This window comes from Oncorhynchus nerka, linkage group LG26 (genome assembly GCF_034236695.1).
Source record: "Oncorhynchus nerka isolate Pitt River linkage group LG26, Oner_Uvic_2.0, whole genome shotgun sequence".
Lineage (NCBI taxonomy): Eukaryota > Metazoa > Chordata > Actinopteri > Salmoniformes > Salmonidae > Oncorhynchus > Oncorhynchus nerka.
The window spans coordinates 41,812,314-41,832,470 of record NC_088421.1 but is presented as its reverse complement, the minus strand read 5'-3'; the positions used below and the strand labels follow the sequence as shown (position 1 = coordinate 41,832,470).

The window sequence follows — 20,157 nt, the reverse complement described above, 5'->3', positions numbered from 1 at the left end:
CAGTTCGATACTTACAGCAAACCCAATAGAGATTAAGGTATTCCATTAAGTTTTATTTCCCAATATTATCCTCAACTAATTTGTCAGTTTGAATATCGTTTTTTAAGGAAACCCCATAAAATTGGGCCATCAACCTTGTGCTTGAAACGTGTCAATCGCGTGCAATGAACAAAGCGATCTTGACTGTGTGTCTGTTTTTCACAGACATCTAAATACTGTATATTTTGGTCGGGAGCGGTTAGCTCTTTTTACAGCCTTTCGGTTGGTTAGCCGCTAGTACAGTGATTCCATCTAGTGGTCAAATTATCTCCGCACACTCAACAACCCAAATAATCGAGCCAATCAGACTCGAGTGCGCTCTTTCCAAACCTCACTGCAGCAATGTCTTTGATTGGTTAATCTTCGTACAAAGGCGGGACTATCAAAGGCGTTGAGAGCATGCGATTTATTTTTTCGGCACGACCAATGAGGCTTTCAGTCGGTTCCTGATTGGTCAGTTTCTGATTTGAAGGCGGGTATAACCGGAAGTAGAACGAAAGCCCCATTCTGGTTAGGTTACTCTACTGTCTGTCTACTTCACCACAATGGTATTGGCTGTTAAATCAATACCATTGATTGCGTTTGCCGTGAAAGCCTTACCCCTTTTCAACCACAATGGAGTCTAGAGAGATTTACTCCCCTACTACTAATTCTTACCTATAAATTAATTCGGGTTATATTCAGCCTATATTTCCCGTTCATTGCCAACAGTGATTTGACATATTTGTGGCTCAATTGCGGCAAAAATTGCAGTTTCTAAAAGCATATATTTGTTCTTAGCTGGCTTCAATCAGGAAATTGTTTCAGGCTATGTAGCACTAATCTCATTTTGTCATTCAAACGCTGCATTTTTGTTTGGTAAAAAACGACCAACCAAATTAAGGTAAGCGCTCTGATTTTTGTCATTTTCCTCATGCAATAGGCCTACATTATTATCGCAGAAATGCAGTGATTGTATTCTGCCTAGTGTGTCATCTACCGCAGTCTGTTAGTTATGCTATGCTAGCTAACGTTAGCCCCCATACAAATCTGGGTCAAATTAGAGCCGGCCTCTTTGCTAGTAGATACCAGCATATTTTTGTAATGACCGCGAATAAAGACTGATATCCTGCAATGATCAGACAATTCTCCGGGCCATGGGTTCCAAATCACTGAAAAAAGCATATTATGTGAACTTGTTGTTTGCTGTACTGTAGACACCACAGGTTTCCTCGTGCCTTTGTCTTACTAATGCATTGTTTTCAATTGAAATAGTATCCAGAGCGTTTGCCTTTGGGGGATGCTCTTCACTCAAAAGGGGTCCCCCAAGTGTATAGAAATATTGTCTAGAATGTACCTAATTGGACAGAAAGACGAACACCTCATCACACTTGAACAGAAAGTATATAATTTGCCTAAAATATAGGAGTCGTTTGGTTCAGAAATGAGTTAATGTATAATATTGTTATGAATTCGGGGACTAGCTGGGACACAAACTTTGATCTAGAGACTGTCAAGTCAAGACCTTAACCATTATGCCAAGAGGTCCGAATGTCTTGTTGAGGTTTGGTTAAGGTCCCTACATTACCACGTTCCTTCAGGAGTGTGACCCACGCTTCTCTATAACAAGTTCCTCAGGTGTACACCCCTCTCAGATGGCCTCAAGGATGCCGTCCCACATCTGACACCAGTGTAGCCAATTTCGAGGGGGTAGCACCGACCAGGACTCGAATCTGGGTCCAGCTACTGTAAAGCCCAACACATGAATCATTACGGGAGGAGGTCCAAGTCTCTTTGAGGTCATTGGGTTAAGGTCTCTACAATGAACCATACAGTCAGGTGTAAATCTGACATGCACACACACAATTACACACACAGACATTTCAGAACTTATTTACAAGTAAGAAAGCAACTAGTACTTAAATCAGTTAACCCACTGTTCCTAGGCCGTCATTGAAAATAAGAATTTGTTCTTAACTGACTTGCCTGGTTAAATAAAGGTTTAAAATATATATATTTTAAAACCAATTTAATAAATGTACATGGATTCAACATTAAAAGCTACAATATGTAACTTTTTGGGTGACCCAACAATGTATATAGAAATGGGAGTTATAGGTCTGTCATTCTCATTTAGTCTAAGTGGTAGATCTGTTCCATGTGTGCTATTAAAGATTCAATATGCAGGAATCGCTCTGCCATTTTCTGGTTGCTAAAATTCTAAATAGTTTGCCTAATTTCAGTTAATGACAAAACAAGCCGTCATTGTGTAGAGAACCATTGTACCATCTAAACCGCTGTGAAATAGATTTTCCATAAACAAAAATATTGTATTTTCTATTACAATTTTTTTTTGTATTTTCAGCTGTTTTGAAGCTGGTGTAAGAAACCAAAATAAGCAAAAACATAACATATAGAACTGGAAGCATAGTAATAGCTTACATAGAACAGATCTACCACGTAGACTGCTTTCAATGAGAAGGACAGATCTATAACACACACTTCTATGTGAAGCTTTAATGGAAACACGTGTTTCTCTTTCTCCCGCTCTCTCTAGGCATGACTGAGTATAAGCTTGTTGTGGTGGGTGCTGGAGGTGTTGGGAAGAGTGCCTTAACTATCCAGCTCATCCAGAATCACTTTGTGGATGAATATGACCCCACCATCGAGGTGAGTTGCAGGTGTTGACTCTCTGTGACTCTTATTAAAGGGCAACTCCACCACTTTTCCCCTTATATCTCCAGCACCAAACCAGTGTCTGCATATATGAAAATGGCACGTTGTTATGATCTGTAGTTAAAAAGTATAAGAAGGGTTCCTCTAAAATGCTTCTGTGACATCACAGGGTAGTGATTTTCAAAAACTGCAATGAGTTTCTAGCCAAAGGATGCTATTTCTTGCTCCCCCCATCAATGCGAATGTCAGTGTTTGGAAATCATTTTTTAAATTTTTTTACTCTTGATGTCATTTAAAAATAATAACAAATTTAATGTAGAAATGAGCCGTTTCCACATATATAGACACTGGTTTGGTGATGGAAATAATGAATAGGAGGTTAGAAAGTTGTGGAGTTGCCATTTAATAGTAAGTTAATTCGATTGAAATCGTCTGCTTCAAACGTAGCAACCCACTATATGGAGTCTATGTAGATTCTATTCTATAATATCTATCTACAGTCTCCTGATCATTAGGATAAGTGTTGCCGCTAGCTAAACAGTTAGAATGATTTACAGAGTGGTTCTGTAAGCTATGATGGTGGCAAAGGGGAGGGGTTATTACTTTCCAAACATTGTTACCATCATGCTTTCCAAACCATTCAGATTCACACCAGTACCTATGGGTAGGTGGTAGGAGTCTATTAGAAATTGGCACCTGTTGTCTCTGGATAATGTTCATTTGGGCAGCGGTTCCCAAATCCAGTCCTCGAGTACCCCAACAGTACACATTTTTATTGTAGCCCCGGTGAAGCACACCTGATTCTAACTAGTCATCAGGCCCTCAATGAGTTGAATCAGGTCTGTTTGTCCGGGGCTACAAAAATGTGTTCTGCTGTGGGTTTCTCCAGGACAGGAGTTGGGACCCACTGCATTAGAGCAACAGAAAACAGGAAAAAAAGACAGTTTTGCAATGGAAAACAAAAATGTATATTTTCTCATTGGACAAGTCCAGGTAGTCCCTCCCTGTTTCTGCTTGTTTCCTTCCATGTTGTGCCTAATGAACACACCCCTATTTTAGGACTTGTACTAGGTTGAATATACCCAGGTTAGCAAAACCTAATAATTCCATGTGGAAGCTTCTGAAAATGAACAGATTCCCAGCTGTGTTGCTTCTTAGCATCGCTGGTCCCATTGTTTTGAATTCCTCATTTATGCTAAGAGTTCTAGGATATTAGAATCCTGTTCTTAAGCTTTATGTTCAATCTAGGACTCGTACAGGAAGCAGGTGGTGATTGACGGAGAGACGTGTCTGCTGGACATCCTGGACACAGCCGGTCAGGAGGAGTACAGCGCCATGAGGGACCAGTACATGAGGACAGGGGAAGGCTTCCTTTGTGTGTTCGCCATCAACAACATCAAGTCCTTTGAGGACGTTCACCTGTACAGGTACTGACTGTCTGTCACTGTGACAGACTGCTGTCCGACACCTGGAGTGTATTCATTATTCGCAGACCGTAGTGAAACGTTTGGCCTGTTTGTGAAAAGTTTTGCAACGGAAACCGTTTACACTAGGAAGCAAACAGAAGGAAACTGGAAGGGACCTACTTGAATTTGTCCAATATAAACTCTAGTTTCCATTGCAAAATGGTTTCCGTTTTGGAGTAAACTATTTCTGTTGCAAAATGTTCCGCAACAGACCAAAGGTTTTGCTACGGTCCGCGACTACTGAATACAACGCTGTGGAGTCATTATCATGTTCCGTTAGCATTCTTTTCCCTGTTGTCAGACTCTGTTAGGCATCACGCCCCAATTAAGGCCCAACTCTAAATGTGGAACAACAGCTAAACGGCGTTGCCACTACTTGGTTTGCTCTAACTTGTTGACGCTACCCATCCCGGTAGCGGGATAATTGTCATCAGCAACCGCTGAATAGCATAGCGCCACAGTCAAATAATATTACTAAAAAATATTCATATTCATGAAATCACAATTGCAATATAGGAAAACACAGCTTAGCCTTTTGTTAATCCACCTGTCGTCTCAGATTTTGAAATGATGCTTTACAGCGAAAGCAATCCAAGCGTTTGTGTAAGTTTATCGATAACATAACATTATGTACACTAAGCATTAAGTAGCTAGGTCACGAAAATCTGAAAAGCAATCAAATGAATAATTTACCTTTGATCTTCAGATGTTTTCACACGAGACTCCCAGTTACACAACAAATGTTCCTTTTTTTTGTTCCATAAAGATAATTTGTATACCCAAAATAGAGGAAAGTGCGGTCACGACAACGCAGACGTATATTCCAAATAAATATCCATAATGTCCACAGAAACATGTCAAACGTTTTTTATAATCCATCCTCAGGTTGTTTTTAAAATATATATTCTATAATATATCAACCGAGTGTGTAGGTTTTTCAATAACAGCGGGAGGAACAATGGCGGCTTTACTCAGTTGCGCAAAACTCACTCAGAGCCCCCACCTATCCACTTACGCAATGTGATCCTTCACGCTCATCTTTCAAAATAAAAGCCTGAAACTGTCTAAAGACTGACACCTTAGGGAAGCCGTAGAAAAGGGAATATGGTTGATATCCCTTTAAATGGAGGATAGGCATGCATAGGAACGGAGAGGTTTCAAAATAAGAGACACTTCCTGATTGGATTTTCCTCAGGCTTTCGCCTGCAATATCAGTTCTGTTATACTCAGACAATATTTTTACAGTTTTGGAAACTTTAGTGTTTCCTATCCTAATCTGATTCTAGTTTCTGGGGCTGAGAAATAGGCAGTTTCAAATGGGTACGTTTTTTAGCCAAAAACTAAAATACTGCCACCTAAACACAAGGTTCAAGCTGAGGGATGGGACTGGATGTCTGTAGCCACTCAAATGTATAGATGGCTCTATGAATGCAAGTACTGACGGTCCATGAAGTCAACGTGATCATTTGAACCATGTGGGTTCCCGGCCGGGCGGACATGGAGGAACTGCGTTGTCACTGACAATGGAGACGAGGCTTTGGAATTGGAAGTAGATTTAGATGTGTTTTTGTCATGTCCATTTGTTTGGCACATGACTCTACCTCTTGGTCCTATTCTTCCTTTCCACTTCTCACTCCTTTTTTGTCCTCCTCAGAGAACAGATCAACAGGGTGAAGGACAGTGACAGTGTGCCTATGGTGCTGGTGGGGAACAAGAGTGACCTGGGGAGTCGGAGCGTGGAGAGCAGGCAGGCTCAGGAGCTGGCCCGCGGCTATGGTGTGCCCTTCGTGGAGACCTCTGCCAAAACCAGACAGGTGTGTTTTCCAGGCAGGGGAACGACACGGGGGAGCGACACGGGGGAACGACACGGGGGAGCGACACGGGGGAACGACACGGGGGAGCAGTAGGAATGGACCAGCTACACTGGAAGCAGAACTTTTAGCAGCACGTGATCCAGTTCATTACATGTTCACAGGCGGGAATGTTGAAATAGAACCAGACGATGAGCAGCGCCTCGCTCTCCTACTTCTCACACTCTGCAGAGATGATGCGTCCATTGTAGCAGGCCTGTTAGGCCTCAAACTGGACAAATCTAAACAAACTTTATTTGTCACATGTGCCGAATACAAGTGTAGACCTTACCATGAAATGCTTACTTTACAAGCCTTTAACCAACAGTCCAGTTCAAGAAAAGTTAAGAAAATATTTACCAAATAAACTCAAGTTAAAAAATGTATACAAAGTAACACTATAACATAACAATAACGAGGCTATATAAAGGGGGTACCGGTACCGAGTCAGTGTGCGGGTGTACAGGTTAGAGGTCATTTGTACATGTAGGTAGTCCTGTGGCCATTTGATTAATTGTTCAGCAGTTTTATGGCTTGGGGGTAGAAGCTGTTAAGGAGCGTTTTGGTCCTAAACAGGGAGGGTCAGAGGAGATGTGTTGTCCTGACACACACAACAGTTAAGACACAGGAGTCTGTCATTTGAATCAACTGAAGACTCACTAAAGGTATTCTGGGTAACATAACACATTTATACACAGCCGTCATGTCACTATTTGAATCAACTCAACAGACTCACTAAAGGTATTCTGGGTAACATAACACATTTATACACAGCCGTCATGTCACTATTTGAGGGCACAAATGGGATAACTTTGATATTGGATACATTCAGGTCGCACTCTTCTATTCTACTCGTTTGCTCTGTTTTTGAGTCTACTGAAGGTGACCAAGCTGCATTCCATCACACTTCATTGGAGTGTAAAGTTTCTCCTTTTGCGTCTTTGTTTCAGGGCGTGGAGGAGGCGTTCTACTCTCTAGTCAGAGAGATCAGGAGGTATAAGGAAACCAACCGCAGCAACAAGAAGAGCAAGAAAAGCACTCAGAGACGTTGCACCATTCTATAACACCACACACACACTGCACATAGCCCATAACCCCCCCACACACTGCAGTTCCTTTACCACATGGGAGACGTTACCTCTCGTATTGACAGGGGATCTGGAATGGTGAACGCATCAAGTTCCACTTTCTGTCATTAGTGTCGTTACCGTAGTAACGGAAACTTCACTTCCTGTTGCTTCTCATTGGCTGCTCCATTAGAATTGTGACTTCAGTTTATCCACGTTGTTTTCTGACAATTGTAATAAGAAACTAGAAGTTGTAGCGTTGAAGAGGGGATTTATAGACTGGGTTTAAAGCCGCCATCTTCGGTTAGTTTAAATATGAACGTCACTTTACTGCCCCTAGTGGTAAATATCTGAGGAGTAATTAATTGATTAATTAATGGTGCAAGTCTCATAGCTACACATTCCAAATGATCATCTTGTTTATTTTTTCACCCTAAGGGGAAAAAAATAGATTTTTGGTCGTTGCCAACGTGTTCTGCATTGCAAGAAGCCGGTGTAGGCTAGCTGTTCTTGCATTCCAAGGTAGTTTTCTCTTCAGTATTTACACAAGTGGCTATCTCTGTTATTGTTTTTTTAAACGATTCAGCAGGGTTGTAATAGAGAAGGTATTTTGGTCCTCACTAGCCTCACTCTCACTTTCTGTATTTAAAAAATAATCCAATCAGAGTCGAAGGCCACAACTCACTATTGTGTCATTAGGCAGCGTTTACATGGGCAGCTCAATTGGGATTTTTTTTTTTCAATTATTGGCAAAAGAGCTGATCTGATTGGTCAAAAGACCAGTTAGTGAGGAAAATATCAGAATTAGGCTGCCTGTGTGAACACGGCCTTATACTGTTGCCATTTCTATAGGATCATGTCCAATTATTTAGGCTAGCTGTTCAGTGTCCTAGCTTGAGGTCCATTAAAGTTAAAGTTGTGCACATGAACATGTCTATTGTGACTTCTGATCGCCAGATTCCATTTTGATGTCCGTCGTGTGGTATTATTTCAGATACAAATTCTAGTATCTGAACTAGTGCATGCCTAATAGTTTCATGCTAAGTGGCATGGTGGTTTAGTGGTCAGGAATTTGAGCTGAATGATTTCAAAACTCAATCGGCCTTTGCAAATGAGTAATGTGTAATTTGCTAATATCTCTAGCTTTACATTCTTAATAGCTGAAGCCAGGGACTTTTCTCCAAGAGGTTGAAATAGAACGTATCAGAGAAAACGTGATTCTCTTCTGTGGAGATCGAAACAGCATTCATTCTATACCATGTATTTCAATCTGCAACATGTTAATTACTTCAGTCCACAGGTATCTGAAGTGTTGGACAAGAGCATCGGGGGACAAAAACAGGTATTTACACACTGAAAGGTGTCAGACCAACACTTTGAGTGAAAACATGCTGTTTTATTGGTTGGAATTATGCTAAATGTGGTCATTGGACACTTTCTAGTCTCATCCCAAATGACTGATGTAATATGTGGGCTGAGGTGAACCCACAATGACCCTGGTGTTGCCAGCAGGATGAGCAGAGGAAGAATCCCCCTAAAGATGCAGTAGTTACTGAGTGTATCCTATAGGTGTCTATGGTAGTGTTACATTGCCCAGGCCGGTGCAACAGTACCAATGTTCTAATAGTGTTACTCAACTCTCCGGGAGTGTAGTCTCTCATGCCCTCGCCCCCCTGTTGCACATATTTGTTATAACCCAGCACTAACACACTTGACGCAACTTCTCAAGAGCTTGTTGATCGTTGCACCAGTTGTGCTACTGTAGTGCTGGACTAAAGTAAACAATTGTGCAATTCTTAGGGTCCTCAAACTCAACTCTGGACCTCGAAGCCGGTTCTACTGCAATTTTTCATTGTTGCCCTCTAATCAGGGACTGATTTAGACCTGGGACACCAGGTGGGTGGAACTAATTCCGGTAGAACAGGAAACCAGCAGGCTCTGGACCTCGTAGGGTAAGAGTTGAGTACCCCCTGCCCTAGGGGGACCTATGACGGAGTTGAGCAACACTGCTAGAATACATTCCACTTTGAGAGACTAGACAGCATACCGCCAGTTACTGAGTTGTACCTCCAGTTACTGAGTTGTACCTCCAGTTACTGAGTTGTACCTCCAGTTATTACTGAGTTGTACCTCCAGTTATTACTGAGTTGTACCTCCAGTTATTACTGAGTTGTACCTCCAGTTATTACTGAGTTGTACCTCCAGTTATTACTGAGTTGTACCTCCAGTTATTACTGAGTTGTACCTCCAGTTATTACTGAGTTGTACCGCTCCTTCACACTCCTGGTCTAGTCACTTTAAGGTTGTTTCATAAATAAAGTGGCTTTTGGCTATTTGGACTTGTGTATCTTTGTTTTTGGTGGAAACAAGTTGAATAGAAAGACACTTATGGGCCCTCCTTTCTGTCAGTCAGCTAGTATCAGCTACATTGATGTCTTTACTAGACTATGGGATGTTTTTTATATGAATGCTTCTGCTCTGTGTTTGAGATCAATTGACACCCTTTACCATGGTGCTTTGAGATTTATTTTAAACTGCAAAACCCTTACGCACCACTGCACTTTATACCAGGATTGGCTGGCCTTCTCTAGTCACTCGTAAACTCAGTCACTGGTATACTTTTATTTACAAAGCCGTTTTGGGTTTACTACCATTTTATTTGGGCATTTTTATTGTTCAGAAATGTAGTGGGTCGTCTCTTTGTTCGCAGGACTTTATCCTGCTAACTGTTCTAAATGTCCGAACTGAATTTGGTAAAATGGCTTTTATGTACTCTGCGCCATCGTCTTGGAACGCCTTACAAAATACTTTTAAACTGGAAGAACTTGTCCCATTGGTGTTTTTAAATCACTGATGAAGAATTTTGACTGACAGGTCAGGGAATCGTTGTTTTTAATTTGCTGTTTTATGATTTTGTTATACTCTTGTGGATTCTTTGGTTTTTACTAGATGACTTGTAGTTTTGCATGTTGTCTGTCTGTAATTGTGTAATGACTTGGTGCTGCCGATCTTGGCCAGGACGCTCTTGAAAAATATATTTCAAATCTCAATGAACCCTTCCTGGTTAAATAAAATATATCAGTAAGCAGGATCAAATGGAGGGAGACCGCCCTCTAGTGGCACAATGGCTCTGCTTCTCTAGAACGGAGTATCTGAGCGGAGCAAGGAGCGAGATTCCCGAAACCTGTAGCGTCTGCCTTCTCGCTCGCTTCAATAACGCTCCAAGTAGCGTCCAGTACATGCTGGGCCCAACATGTATGTGTAGTCTACTTGTGTGCTGCTATAGTCTACTTGTTTTCTGCTAAAGCAAGGTGACTTACACAAATGAGGCGCCAGAGTGCTGTGACTTAGAATTAAATACAAATTAAACAAATGACTTAGTGCCTTTGAAAAGTATGATGGTGTAATTCTACGTGCACATGCTAAAAGAAAGGAACGAGTTGGGTAGATAACTGTCATTGTAGCAAAATATTTAGAAACTACAATTCAGATCTCTTAAACGTTTAGTTCGTTTTTGTTCTATTTATACAATAGCCCTGGCATATTCCCACGTTCAATTAGCATTCCGTTTTGAATGGGTTATTTTGCCTAAAAACCTTTAGGCGTACCTATAGAAAAACAAATATACAACTCTAAATTTGATCATTTAAAAATTATACCCTTTTTAATAATTTTCAAACGGTTATATGGTGTTCACTTCTAACCCTATTTATGTTGAGGTCGCAGGCATAGGGTCTTCTTCAGCCAACAGTGTTTCTGACATTCTGAAAGGAGAGAGAGAACCAGATGTCACTTTAAACTTGGGGAACATGTGGACACTTTGGGAGAAAGGAAATATTATTGTGACTAACCTGTAAATCATCAAAGTTCTTTTCAAGGGAGAAACTTACAGCCAGAGTGTCATACTCAGGAGACATTGTCCTTTTATTCAGAGTCATGTACGTGTCATCAGACTGTGCCGTGTGTGTCGGTTTACCACAAGGTACCATCTGTGCCTCCCCTATAAAGTCCATTCCTCTTGGGGTTTTCCTGGAGAGAGTGACAGATGACATGTAGGAGTCCCAGGTCAACAGGCCATAACGCTGTAATGTAGTAGTCTCAGGACAACAGACCATAACACTAGAGTAAAGGTCATGTAGTAGTCTCAGGACAACAGACCATAACACTGTAGAGTAAAGGTCATGTAGTAGTCTCAGGACAACAGACCATAACACTGTAGAGTAAAGGTCATGTAGTCGTCTCAGGACAACAGACCATAACACTGTAGAGTAAAGGTCATGTAGTAGTCTCAGGACAACAGACCATAACACTGTAGAGTAAAGACTCACTTATTTTTTTATATGCCATAATTTCCTAACTGGATTCTAAATACTTTGCCTCTTAGAAGCACAATAAGCTGTTCAATGAAATGCTATGTCTTTAAAACATAGGTATCCTAATGGCAGGGTTGGGATCAATTCCATTCCAGTCATTTCAGGAAGTAAACTGAAATTTCAATACTTTTCAATTAGGAACATTTGAAATTGGAATTTGGTTTACTTTCTGAATTGACTGGAATTTAAGTGGAATTGACCCCAACCCTGGTATCTTAATGGACTCACCTCTTCTTCAGTGTGTCATAGAGGATGACGAGCAGAGCTCCAGCTGCCAACACAGCCACCACCCCCACAACGGGAGCCCAGGGAAACACTGGTTTACCTGGGAGAGGATGAATTACCAGATAAAGACACATCTACTCACACACAACATTTAACCTACAACCCTGGTGAAGGTGACCACCTACAGAAGTTGACTAGTTGAGACCGGCCCACTAGGCCAAATATAAACCAGCATACCTGACAATGAATAATTGTCATGTAGAACGGCCCAAAAGGAGAAATATTAACCAGCCCATCTGACATTTGCCCGACCTACAGTATGGCCGGTCTATTCTGCCTTAATTAAATGGATATCTTACCTGCTATACTGAGATGCACAGTTGCAGAGTCAAGTGGTCCGTATTGATTCTCAGTCTTACAGAAGTACTGCCCACTGTCCTCATTGCTGATGTTAAGGATGATGTAACTCTGCCCTGATCCTGTTTCTGAGAACCCCGTCCGTTCTTCATTCTTCTTGTACCAGGTGTATTTGTCCACTGGTGGCTTGGCATCACTGCTGCAGGTCAGAGTCACTGATCTGCCCTCCACTATTTCACCAGAGGGACTGACTGTGACTGACACTGAGGTGTTCTTTGGGAAGTCTGGAGGAGAAAATGAAGAGAGTTTGTGACATCTAGATTAACACCCACAGCTCATGTTGGGGTGACATTGAGCTGTTTATGGCATGTTATTTAGCACATGCTGACTGGGGTCCTTCCACTCCAGATGGGGTTACTACGAAGACAGGGTCAATGAGTTAGCCAGCTAACTAAATATTCTAAAATAATGTTTTATTCATAGAAAACAAGCTTAAAATGACATGGTCTAATTGACTGAACAACCAAAAACACACATTGAAGTTTAGCTTTCTTAATGAATCAGGAAATCAATGGTTATTTCTGGTTTTTTAGTTAGTTAGCTGTAGTATACCCCTTTGTTGTTTTTCAAGCTAATGCTGACTCTCAGAACCAATAGATGATTTGATAGTGACATATAACAGATGAAATTCATACATTTCTAATATCCTCTCTATACACTACTTACATCCCACTACAAGGATCACTGCCGGACCAGGGGAATCCTCTCTGCTGCTCACCGCACAGGAGTAGCTGCCTGCATCTTCCCTGCCTACCGGGTCTAGTTCCAGGTAGTTGGCCATAACCTTGACCTTGTTGGTGTAGTTCAAAGGCTGTTTGTCCTTGTACCAGGTGTAGTTGGGATTTTCACTCAAGAAGCAGGAGCCACAGGTCAGGTCTGCCCACTCGCCATCCAAAGCTAGGTCAGGGGTCAAATCAACATGGAGCCCTGGGTAGAGTGGGGGTCATTTTAATTTGAGTTTTGATTTGATTTTAAACAAAATAGCTTTATTAGATCAAGTCAAACACAGGAAAAGAACAGACAGTAACATAAAGAATAATACATTCTCCTCCCAAAGCTTCTACAAGATTCTCCTATTTTATTGTGTCTTAAAATTACAGATGAAGCCAATGTTTTTTCAATGTGAGTAATCCGCTGACAGATGATGGACAGCGGAGATGATTGTCCGTCTAAAAGATGCAAATGCTTTTCAAAAAGAATAGAGGACCAAGTCACTCTTTATATAATGAATTAAAATGCCTTTATTTGTATGGCATGTTCAATGGAAACAGAGTTGAAAAACTCTTACGCATTTTACTCTCTTACTCTTTTGAACAGCTTTTTCCCCCAAAAAATAAGCTGTTCAAAAGTGGACATTGTATTATCATTTCTTTCCCTGACGAAGTCCATGCAGCTGAAACGTGTTGAAGTTTTTAAACTTTGTTTTATATGAAGAATGTTGTGGTCCTTCTTTCTTTTTGATGACCAATTGACCCCTTTTACCATAGAGCCCCTTCAGTCTACCAACATCTACTACTGTGTACCTTAGCAGAGCTTCCCTTCCTTTTCTATGTACAGGCTACATCTACTACTGTGTACCTTAGCAGAGCTTCCCTTCCTTTTCTATGTACAGGCTACATCTACTACTGTGTACCTTAGTAGCGCTTCCCTTCCTTTTCTATGTACAGGCTACATCTACTACTGTGTACCTTAGCAGAGCTTCCCTTCATTTTCTATGTACAGGCTACATCTACTACATTTACATTACATTTAAGTCATTTAGCAGACGCTCTTATCCAGAGCGACTTACTACTGTGTACCTTAGCAGAGCTTCCCTTCCTTTTCTATGTACAGGCTACATCTACTACTGTGTACCTTAGCAGAGCTTCCCTTCCTTTTCTATGTGCAGGCTACATCTACTACTGTGTACCTTAGCAGAGCTTCTCTTCCTTTTCTATGTGCAGGCTACATCTACTACTGTGTACCTTAGCAGAGCTTCCCTTCCTTTTCTATGTGCAGGCTACATCTACTACTGTGTACCTTAGCAGAGCTTCCCTTCCTTTTCTATGTACAGGCTACATCTACTACTGTGTACCTTAGCAGAGCTTCCCTTCCTTTTCTATGTACAGGCTACATCTACTACTGTGTACCTTAGCAGAGCTTCCCTTCCTTTTCTATGTACAGGCTACATCTACTACTGTGTACCTTAGCAGAGCTTCCCTTCCTTTTCTATGTACAGGCTACATCTACTACTGTGTACCTTAGCAGAGCTTCCCTTCCTTTTCTATGTACAGGCTACATCTACTACTGTGTACCTTAGCAGAGCTTCCCTTCCTTTTCTATGTGCAGGCTACATCTACTACTGTGTACCTTAGCAGAGCTTCCCTTCCTTTTCTATGTGCAGGCTACATCTACTACTGTGTACCTTAGCAGAGCTTCCCTTCCTTTTTCTATGTGCAGGCTACATCTACTACTGTGTACCTTAGCAGAGCTTCCCTTCCTTTTCTATGTGCAGGCTACATCTACTACTGTGTACCTTAGCAGAGCTTCCCTTCCTTTTCTATGTGCAGGCTACATCTACTACTGTGTACCTTAGCAGAGCTTCCCTTCCTTTTCTATGTGCAGGCTACATCTACTACTGTGTACCTTAGCAGAGCTTCCCTTCCTTTTCTATGTGCAGGCTACATCTACTACTGTGTACCTTAGCAGAGCTTCCTTCCTTTTCTATGTGCAGGCTACATCTACTACTGTGTACCTTAGCAGAGCTTCCTTCCTTTTCTATGTGCAGGCTACATCTACTACTGTGTACCTTAGCAGAGCTTCCCTTCCTTTTCTATGTGCAGGCTACATCTACTACTGTGTACCTTAGCAGAGCTTCCCTTCCTTTTCTATGTACAGGCTACATCTACTACTGTGTACCTTAGCAGAGCTTCCCTTCCTTTTCTATGTACAGGCTACATCTACTACTGTGTACCTTAGCAGAGCTTCCCTTCCTTTTCTATGTACAGGCTACATCTACTACTGTGCACCTTAGCAGAGCTTCCCTTCCTTTTCTATGTGCAGGCTACATCTACTACTGTGCACCTTAGCAGAGCTTCCCTTCCTTTTCTATGTACAGGCTACATCTACTACTGTGTACCTTAGCAGAGCTTCCCTTCCTTTTCTATGTACAGGCTACATCTACTACTGTGTACCTTAGCAGAGCTTCCCTTCCTTTTCTATGTACAGGCTACATCTACTACTGTGCACCTTAGCAGAGCTTCCCTTCCTTTTCTATGTACAGGCTACATCTACTACTGTGCATCTTAGCAGAGCTTCCCTTCCTTTTCTATGTACAGGCTACATCTACTACTGTGTACCTTAGCAGAGCTTCCCTTCCTTTTCTATGTACAGGCTACATCTACTACTGTGTACCTTAGCAGAGCTTCCCTTCCTTTTCTATGTACAGGCTACATCTACTACTGTGTACCATAGCAGAGCTTCCCTTCCTTTTCTATGTACAGGCTACATCTACTACTGTGTACCTTAGCAGAGCTTCCCTTCCTTTTCTATGTACAGGCTTTTTTCTGCCTTTGTGAAGACTTTCTGCATATGCAACTCGTCCAAAAATAGCTGAGTTGAACATTGACGGACAACGATTTGATCCATATTCATGTGGATGAATTCATGCCGTGGCCTATTACCTGTGACATTTAACCTGACTCCTGGATTCCCCATCCACCCCCCAGGATTGACGTCAGTCCCAAACAGGAAGCTGTAGGTTCCTGAATCGCTCTCTCTCAGGTCTGTGATTCTCAGTGTACAGAGTTGGTTACTGTCCCCTAGATACTCCACACGGCCTTTGTACTCAGGGTTCAAATTCAGATCCAGAGACTCCGCACCAGGCACTTGACCTTTGAACCAGAAAGCTGTTGTGACTTTGTGACCCTTGGGAAATGTGTAAGAGCAGGGCATGGTCACAGAAGAGCCCTCTAAAGAGCAGACTCTCCTGGGGGTGTAAGTCACACTCCCGTTGTCCTGACCCAGACACCCTGAAACATAGGTCACACATCAGGATGCTGAATCGTAATTCCATCATTAATGAATTGATACTGATGATGGTCACACTCTATATACTATGAGAGGTCAACCTCTTGTGGTGAATGTGTTTTTTACTGACAAACTAAAGGAGAAGTTCCAAGAAGTAAGAAGTACATGTGTGGTGTTGAAATCTATTCTAGGAGAGTTGCAAGTGTTAGTTAGTTGTCAACTGGAAACTGTACACACCCTATTTTCCCTGTATGACTGTACACTACTATATGCTCAACAACGTCATAAATCCAGATAATTCCCTTTCAGGAGGTAAACAAACAAATACAACTCAAATAATATTTAATCTCATCCAGTTTACCTGTAGTCATGAGCAGGATGATTACCAGGTTGGAGTACCAGGTAACCAGGTTACCAGGTTGGAGAGATCCAGCACCCTGCAGAGAAACAACATGAAGAAGAAGAGGATACAAAAGCATCATCATCATCATGACAGAACATACTTCATGTACAGTATACTAACCAGTCAACATCATGACAGAACATACTTCATGTACAGTATACTAACCAGTCAACATCATGACAGAACATACTTCATGTACAGTATACTAACCAGTCAACATCATGACAGAACATACTTCATGTACAGTATACTAACCAGTCAACATCATGACAGAACATACTTCATGTACAGTATACTAACCAGTCAACATCATGACAGAACATACTTCATGTACAGTATACTAACCAGTCAACATCATGACAGAACATACTTCATGTACAGTATACTAACCAGTCAACATCATGACAGAACATACTTCATGTACAGTATACTAACCAGTCAACATCATGACAGAACATACTTCATGTACAGTATACTAACCAGTCAACATCATGACAGAACATACTTCATGTACAGTATACTAACCAGTCAACATCATGACAGAACATACTTCATGTACAGTATACTAACCAGTCAACATCATGACAGAACATACTTCATGTACAGTATACTAACCAGTCAACATCATGACAGAACATACTTCATGTACAGTATACTAACCAGTCAACATCATGACAGAACATACTTCATGTACAGTATACTAACCAGTCAACATCATGACAGAACATACTTCATGTACAGTATACTAACCAGTCAACATCATGACAGAACATACTTCATGTACAGTATACTAACCAGTCAACATCATGACAGAACATACTTCATGTACAGTATACTAACCAGTCAACATCATGACAGAACATACCAGTCAACATCATGACAGAACATACTTCATGTACAGTATACTAACCAGTCAACATCATGACAGAACATACTTCATGTACAGTATACTAACCAGTCAACATCATGACAGAACATACTTCATGTACAGTATACTAACCAGTCAACATCATGACAGAACATACTTCATGTACAGTATACTAACCAGTCAACATCATGACAGAACATACTTCATGTACAGTATACTAACCAGTCAACATCATGACAGAACATACTTCATGTACAGTATACTAACCAGTCAACATCATGACAGAACATACTTCATGTACAGTATACTGAACCAGTCAACATCATGACAGAACATACTTCATGTACAGTATACTAACCAGTCAACATCATGACAGAACATACTTCATGTACAGTATACTAACCAGTCAACATCATGACAGAACATACTTCATGTACAGTATACTAACCAGTCAACATCATGACAGAACATACTTCATGTACAGTATACTAACCAGTCAACATCATGACAGAACATACTTCATGTAAAGTATACTAACCAGTCAACATCATGACAGAACATACTTCATGTACAGTATACTAACCAGTCAACAACATCATCATGACAGAACATACTTCATGTACAGTATACTAACCAGTCAACATCATCATCATGACAGAACATACTTCATGTAAAGTATACTAACCAGTCAACATCATGACAGAACATACTTCATGTACAGTATACTAACCAGTCAACAACATCATCATGACAGAACATACTTCATGTACAGTATACTAACCAGTCAACATCATGACAGAACATACTTCATGTACAGTATACTAACCAGTCAACATCATGACAGAACATACTTCATGTACAGTATACTGAACCAGTCATCATCATGACAGAACATACTTAATGTACAGTATACTGAACCAGTCAACATCATCATCATGACAGAACATACTTAATGTACAGTATACTGAACCAGTCAACATCATGACAGAACATACTTAATGTACAGTATACTGAACCAGTCAACATCATGACAGAACATACTTAATGTACAGTATACTGAACCAGTCAACATCATGACAGAACATACTTCATGTACAGTATACTAACCAGTCAACATCATGACAGAACATACTTCATGTACAGTATACTAACCAGTCAACATCATCATCATGACAGAACATACTTAATGTACAGTATACTAACCAGTCAACATCATGACAGAACATACTTAATGTACAGTGTACTAACCAGTCAACATCATCATCATGACAGAACATACTTCATATGCAGTATACTCAATGCAAAATAATATGAGAAGAAATACTATGATATGAAAAGTATGAGATGACACACAAGGCCTGATAAGAGGGACACCTGTTCAGAAGTACAACATACATAACACTAAATGGCTAATTAAACCTGGGTTTAACAAATCGTTCTATTCTAATACTACAGCTAAATATTTCTCGATAGTGGGGTCTTCACATCCAGACCACCACAAGGGACTATCAAATACCCTTCATGGTGATTCATATCCTCCTACTGTGTGTGTATTTATACTACTGTGTGTGTATTTATACTACTGTGTGAGATCTCTAACCAAATCCTTCCAATGTATGTATTTATTTTAGTACCTACCAATGAATTAGTTGAACTTGAACAAAGAAAAAAATAATATAGAAGCACTCTTACCATGTTAAACAGGAGTCCAGTAACAGAGACTCTTACCATGTTAAACAGTATCCAGTAACAGAGACTCTTACCATGTTAAACAGGAGTCCAGTAACAGAGACTCTTACCATGTTGAAACAGGAGTCCAGTAACAGAGACTCTTACCATGTTAAACAGGAGTCCAGTAACAGAGACACTTACCATGTTAAACAGGAGTCCAGTAACAGAGACTCTTACCATGTTAAACAGGAGTCCAGTAACAGAGACTCTTACCATGTTAAACAGGAGTCCAGTAACAGAGACTCTTTCATGTTAAACAGGAGTCCAGTAACAGAGACTCTTACCATGTTGAAACAGGAGTCCAGTAACAGAGACTCTTACCATGTTAAACAGGAGTCCAGTAAACAGAGACTCTTACCATGTTGAAACAGGAGTCCAGTAACAGAGACTCTTACCATGTGGAAACAGGAGTCCAGTAACAGAGACTCTTACCATGTTGAAACAGGAGTCCAGTAACAGAGACTCTTACCATGTTAAACAGGAGTCCAGTAACAGTGACTCTTACCATGTTGAAACAGGAGTCCAGTAACAGAGACTCTTACCATGTTAAACAGGAGTCCAGTAACAGAGACTCTTTCATGTTAAACAGGAGTCCAGTAACAGAGACTCTTACCATGTTGAAACAGGAGTCCAGTAACAGAGACTCTTACCATGTTAAACAGGAGTCCAGTAAACAGAGACTCTTACCATGTTGAAACAGGAGTCCAGTAACAGAGACTCTTACCATGTGGAAACAGGAGTCCAGTAACAGAGACTCTTACCATGTTAAACAGGAGTACAGTAACAGAGACTCTTACCATGTTAAACAGGAGTCCAGTAACAGAGACTCTTACCATGTTGAAACAGGAGTCCAGTAACAGAGACTCTTACCATGTTAAACAGGAGTCCAGTAACAGAGACTCTTACCATGTTAAACAGGAGTCCAGTAACAGAGACTCTTACCATGTTGAAACAGGAATCCAGTAACAGAGATTCTTACCATGTTAAACTGGAGTCCAGTAACAGAGACTCTTACCATGTTAAACAGGAGTCCAGTAACAGAGACTCTTTCATGT

General features: G+C 40.9%; 2 protein-coding genes across 4 annotated transcripts; one reads left to right on the top strand and one right to left on the bottom strand.

Moving 5' to 3' along the window:
* The first annotated feature begins 615 nt into the window (after window positions 1-615).
* Window positions 616-8,006, top strand: zgc:55558 (GTPase KRas). Of its 3 annotated transcripts, none has more exons than XM_065010733.1 (6): window positions 616-922; window positions 1,649-1,817; window positions 2,576-2,688; window positions 3,943-4,121; window positions 5,815-5,974; window positions 6,961-8,006. In XM_065010733.1, the coding sequence occupies exons 3-6, from the start codon at window positions 2,578-2,580 to the stop codon at window positions 7,072-7,074; spliced, it is 564 nt and encodes a 187-aa protein (XP_064866805.1). In that variant the 5' UTR covers window positions 616-922; window positions 1,649-1,817; window positions 2,576-2,577; the 3' UTR covers window positions 7,075-8,006. The 3 variants fall into 3 exon arrangements, with proteins under 3 accessions (XP_064866805.1, XP_064866804.1, XP_064866803.1); XM_065010732.1 differs by having other exon boundaries at window positions 617-922; window positions 1,649-1,831; XM_065010731.1 differs by lacking the exon at window positions 1,649-1,817 and having other exon boundaries at window positions 617-922.
* Window positions 8,007-10,714: 2,708 nt separating this feature from the next.
* Window positions 10,715-19,087, bottom strand: LOC135564739 (B-cell receptor CD22-like). Its single transcript, XM_065010726.1, has 8 exons — window positions 19,064-19,087; window positions 16,462-16,537; window positions 15,755-16,102; window positions 12,759-13,019; window positions 12,035-12,316; window positions 11,679-11,775; window positions 10,968-11,106; window positions 10,715-10,841 (listed from the first exon to the last, which is right to left on the bottom strand). The coding sequence occupies exons 1-8, from the start codon at window positions 19,064-19,066 to the stop codon at window positions 10,818-10,820; spliced, it is 1,230 nt and encodes a 409-aa protein (XP_064866798.1). The 5' UTR covers window positions 19,067-19,087; the 3' UTR covers window positions 10,715-10,817.
* Window positions 19,088-20,157: the final 1,070 nt, after the last annotated feature.

Bases quoted from the DNA above. Each gene is read 5' to 3' on its own strand.
- zgc:55558 (XM_065010733.1), top strand. From the start codon at position 2,578: ATGACTGAGTATAAGCTTGTTGTGGTGGGTGCTGGAGGTGTTGGGAAG. The intron at 4,122-5,814 runs GTACTGACTGTC...TGTCCTCCTCAG, and splicing joins GAGGACGTTCACCTGTACAG to AGAACAGATCAACAGGGTGA. The intron at 5,975-6,960 runs GTGTGTTTTCCA...TCTTTGTTTCAG, and splicing joins CCTCTGCCAAAACCAGACAG to GGCGTGGAGGAGGCGTTCTA.
- LOC135564739 (XM_065010726.1), bottom strand. The intron at 12,317-12,758 runs GTAAGTAGTGTA...TTTCTCCTCCAG, and splicing joins AGTGATCCTTGTAGTGGGAT to ACTTCCCAAAGAACACCTCA. The intron at 10,842-10,967 runs GTAAGTTTCTCC...CTCTCCTTTCAG, and splicing joins CTGAGTATGACACTCTGGCT to AATGTCAGAAACACTGTTGG.